Below are 3,209 nucleotides of genomic sequence, written 5' to 3'. Positions count from 1 at the left end.
TTAATGGTGGTAATTATGTTTGGTAAGAAACTTTGTTTTGCTGCACGTTTGTAAGCGAGTAAATTGTTTCATACTTGTTGCTGCTTTGTTCTGTGCGCCAACAGGATTCCCCAACCAAAATGTAAGCATGAGTTGTAAACCTTAAACCAGTTGGTGGGCGACACATCATAAAGAGGGACCAATTCATTGGTAATTTTCCCCACACGTCGGCACCTTCTTTTCCATCACTATAAATATGGACATCCTAGAGATAGCTTCGTATCTCATTCCAACTGAGATAGATCATTGGAGCCTCAGTTCACAATCTTTCAGAAAGAGAGAGGCAAAGAGAAAAAAGAGAGAGGGTATTACATATATTCATCTAATTATACAAATAAAGATGGCTCTTCACCTTTCCTGGGTTTCCGTTTTCGGCGATCTCGGTACTGAAATATATGTTCATATGCCCTTCTTGTTTGCGTATTTTAATATTCACTAACATTACATTATATTGTTTTTAATTAGGCGTCATTGTTTCATTTATGGTCGCCTTTTCTCCCATGTAAGTCCCTATATTTTTTGGTATAATTTCATGAACTTTCTCTATATAAAGTTTGCCTTGTCAATGGAGAAGGTGATGTAATTTTTTGCAGGCCAGCATTTTATCAAATCTATAAGAAGAAAACATCAGAAGGATTCCAATCATTACCCTATGTGATATCGCTGTTCAGTGCCTTGCTTTGGATTTACTATGCACTTCTTAAGAGGAATGAAATGCATCTAATTATCATCAACATTTTCTGCTGTTTCATTCAAAGCTTTTACATTGTCACTTACTTTTACTACGGTCGAAAGAAGGAAAAGGTAATTTCTAGGTAAAAGTATTATGGAGCATTATATTAGGAGTAGATGGCATTTTGTCCCCTTTACTTAAAAGATGAGTTAATTAGTTTTTGTAAGTTTGATTAAAGAGTAAACTAGTTTTTTTATTACAAATTTCATCCATTTTTACTATTAAAAATAGATATCTACGGATATCCAATTCGAAATTTACGGATTCAGATATTAAAATTACTATCCGCTGTGGATTTGAAGTGGATGCAGATATTTGCGGGTATCCAACTCCGCTTAGCTGGTTACAAAATATTTAAAATTTTATATATTTTGTAACCAATGCGGATTTGGATAATTCAACATTTACAGATATCTGACCTGTTGTCATCTCTAAACATGAGATACTACATGTATTACGCCATGTGCCACTATCTGGTTATTTAGTTAACTATGTCAGTTTTTATCCGAGCAAATAAACAAAATACAATTTAACTTCTAGTAAAGAGCTTCCATGATACTTTTATCTAATTTCTGAAAAACAAAACCCTATTTATACATGTTCCATGAAGTTCATCATCAAGATTATTTTGCGAATCTAATTCACGTGGAAAATTTTCAGGTCGAGGCTGTGAAGCTTATGCTCCTATTCAATGTTTTCGGGTCCGGCCTTATCTTTTTCTCCACTTACTTCCTTCATAACCCAAAGACCCGTCTCTGTATTCTCGGATACATTTGCCTGGGGTTCTCTGCGAGTACGTACGCGGCACCACTTGCTATCGTGGTGAGTATCGCTGTCTCAACTTTGAAATTGAATATCACTTTCGATCCCAATAGGATTATAGTTAAACAGTAAATTCTTTGTTTTTTCTTGCAGAGAAAGGTCATAAAAACAAAGAGTGTTGAGTTCATGCCGTTTACTTTATCAGTGTTCCTTACCATACAAGCAGTGATGTGGTTCTTCTATGGCCTTTTGAAGAAGGATATCAACATTGCGGTACATTACTTCATTCATGCAATAACCTTTTTGAATTGGTTAAATTGCTTGGAACTCCTTCTACTATAACATTATGAGCAAATTGGTCCCTCTACTATAAAAGTGAATAGTTTAGTCTTTACCTTTTTTAATTACCATGTCAATAATAATTAGACTTCATTCTTCTTTTTTTTTGAAAAATCAGGGACCAAACATACTAGGGTTTATCTTTGGGATCCTTCAAATGATACTTTATGCAATCTACAAGAACCACCCAAAGAAAATGGTGGTGGAAGATCCAAAGCTTCAATTATCAGACCAGCTCGAGTCGGTCGTGTCTTCGGACGTAAACACAACGGCTCCTCAAACGAAAGACAAAGCGTACAATAATGGAGGGGGAGGAGGAGGAGATGTTGAAGCTCAAAATATAAAGAAAAACACTTTAGATGCTTCACAGAAAGTTTAATAATTGGATGAAAGGGAAAAAAGAGTTATACAAATGGACAATGATTGGACGACTTCTCGTTTGTCAATGTATGATTAAATTACATATAGTTTTTGTTTTTATGGAAAATGTGGTCAAAAACCATGCAAAATAATGAGTGTGTGGTGTAATCTTTTTCTCTCTTGACTATATCAATCAATAATGTTTTTCTTTTTCTTTTTTTACTTTTATTACTGTAACGTTTAATATATGTTTTTATAATTACCATTGTTGATGCCGTTTTAATGAGCTGAGTATGGGTTGCTATGTGCTGAAGGAATCTGAAAAAAAAAATATGCGAATCTCATGGTTATCCCATTTTATTCCTTTTCTTGATTGGATATCAACAATAGTTCCCAACCAAGTAGGTTTGTAATGTGACCTCTGAAACCCTAACAATAACTGCTGTTGTAGCGAGTAGAAGTTTTTATGATTGGATTCGGATCAGATCTAAGTATGGTATTAATATATTTTATGCTAGCTCAAATCTGGCCTGGTCGAAATATGAATCTAAAAAATTCACCTATATTTGCAAATGGGTAACTCAAGCCTTTTTTAAGCTCAGCCATATTATTTTTTAAACTTTTTTATATTATATTATTTTTATATTTAATAATTTTATTTTTTTTGTTTATTGAAATTTTTTATACAGTCATCTTAATATTATTTTAATGTTTACATTAGAATAGTATTATATATTTAGTATAGAATTTTTAATGTGTTATAAATTACATAATATATAAAAATATTATAATATAAAATATTATAAACTTAAAAATTGACTGAGCCGAGCTCAGGGATTAAATGTTTAAGCCCAAACCCGATCCGTTTTTTAAATGAGCCTATGTTTTTACCCAAAACTATTTCTTAGGCCTAATATTTTTATTTAAATCCTTCTAAATTTCAAGCGGACCTTCAAGACTAAGTGAATAGCCCGAC

The 3,209-nt window shown here is 32.9% G+C and overlaps 1 protein-coding gene across 1 annotated transcript; it reads left to right on the top strand.

Moving 5' to 3' along the window:
• The first annotated feature begins 264 nt into the window (after positions 1 to 264).
• LOC105785846 (bidirectional sugar transporter SWEET10) lies at positions 265 to 2,455 on the top strand. The gene is made up of 6 exons (XM_012612024.2): positions 265 to 422; positions 505 to 541; positions 633 to 843; positions 1,433 to 1,594; positions 1,688 to 1,807; positions 1,992 to 2,455. The coding sequence occupies exons 1-6, from the start codon at positions 380 to 382 to the stop codon at positions 2,250 to 2,252; spliced, it is 834 nt and encodes a 277-aa protein (XP_012467478.1). The 5' UTR covers positions 265 to 379; the 3' UTR covers positions 2,253 to 2,455.
• Positions 2,456 to 3,209: the final 754 nt, after the last annotated feature.

This window comes from Gossypium raimondii, chromosome 7 (assembly GCF_025698545.1).
Source record: "Gossypium raimondii isolate GPD5lz chromosome 7, ASM2569854v1, whole genome shotgun sequence".
Taxonomy (NCBI): Eukaryota; Viridiplantae; Streptophyta; class Magnoliopsida; order Malvales; family Malvaceae; genus Gossypium; species Gossypium raimondii.
Note: the sequence above shows the minus strand (reverse complement) of the source record. Positions and strands in the feature narration are given on the sequence as shown.

Bases quoted from the DNA above. Each gene is read 5' to 3' on its own strand.
- LOC105785846 (XM_012612024.2), top strand. From the start codon at position 380: ATGGCTCTTCACCTTTCCTGGGTTTCCGTTTTCGGCGATCTCG. The intron at 844-1,432 runs GTAATTTCTAGG...GAAAATTTTCAG, and splicing joins ACGGTCGAAAGAAGGAAAAG to GTCGAGGCTGTGAAGCTTAT. The intron at 1,808-1,991 runs GTACATTACTTC...TTGAAAAATCAG, and splicing joins AGAAGGATATCAACATTGCG to GGACCAAACATACTAGGGTT.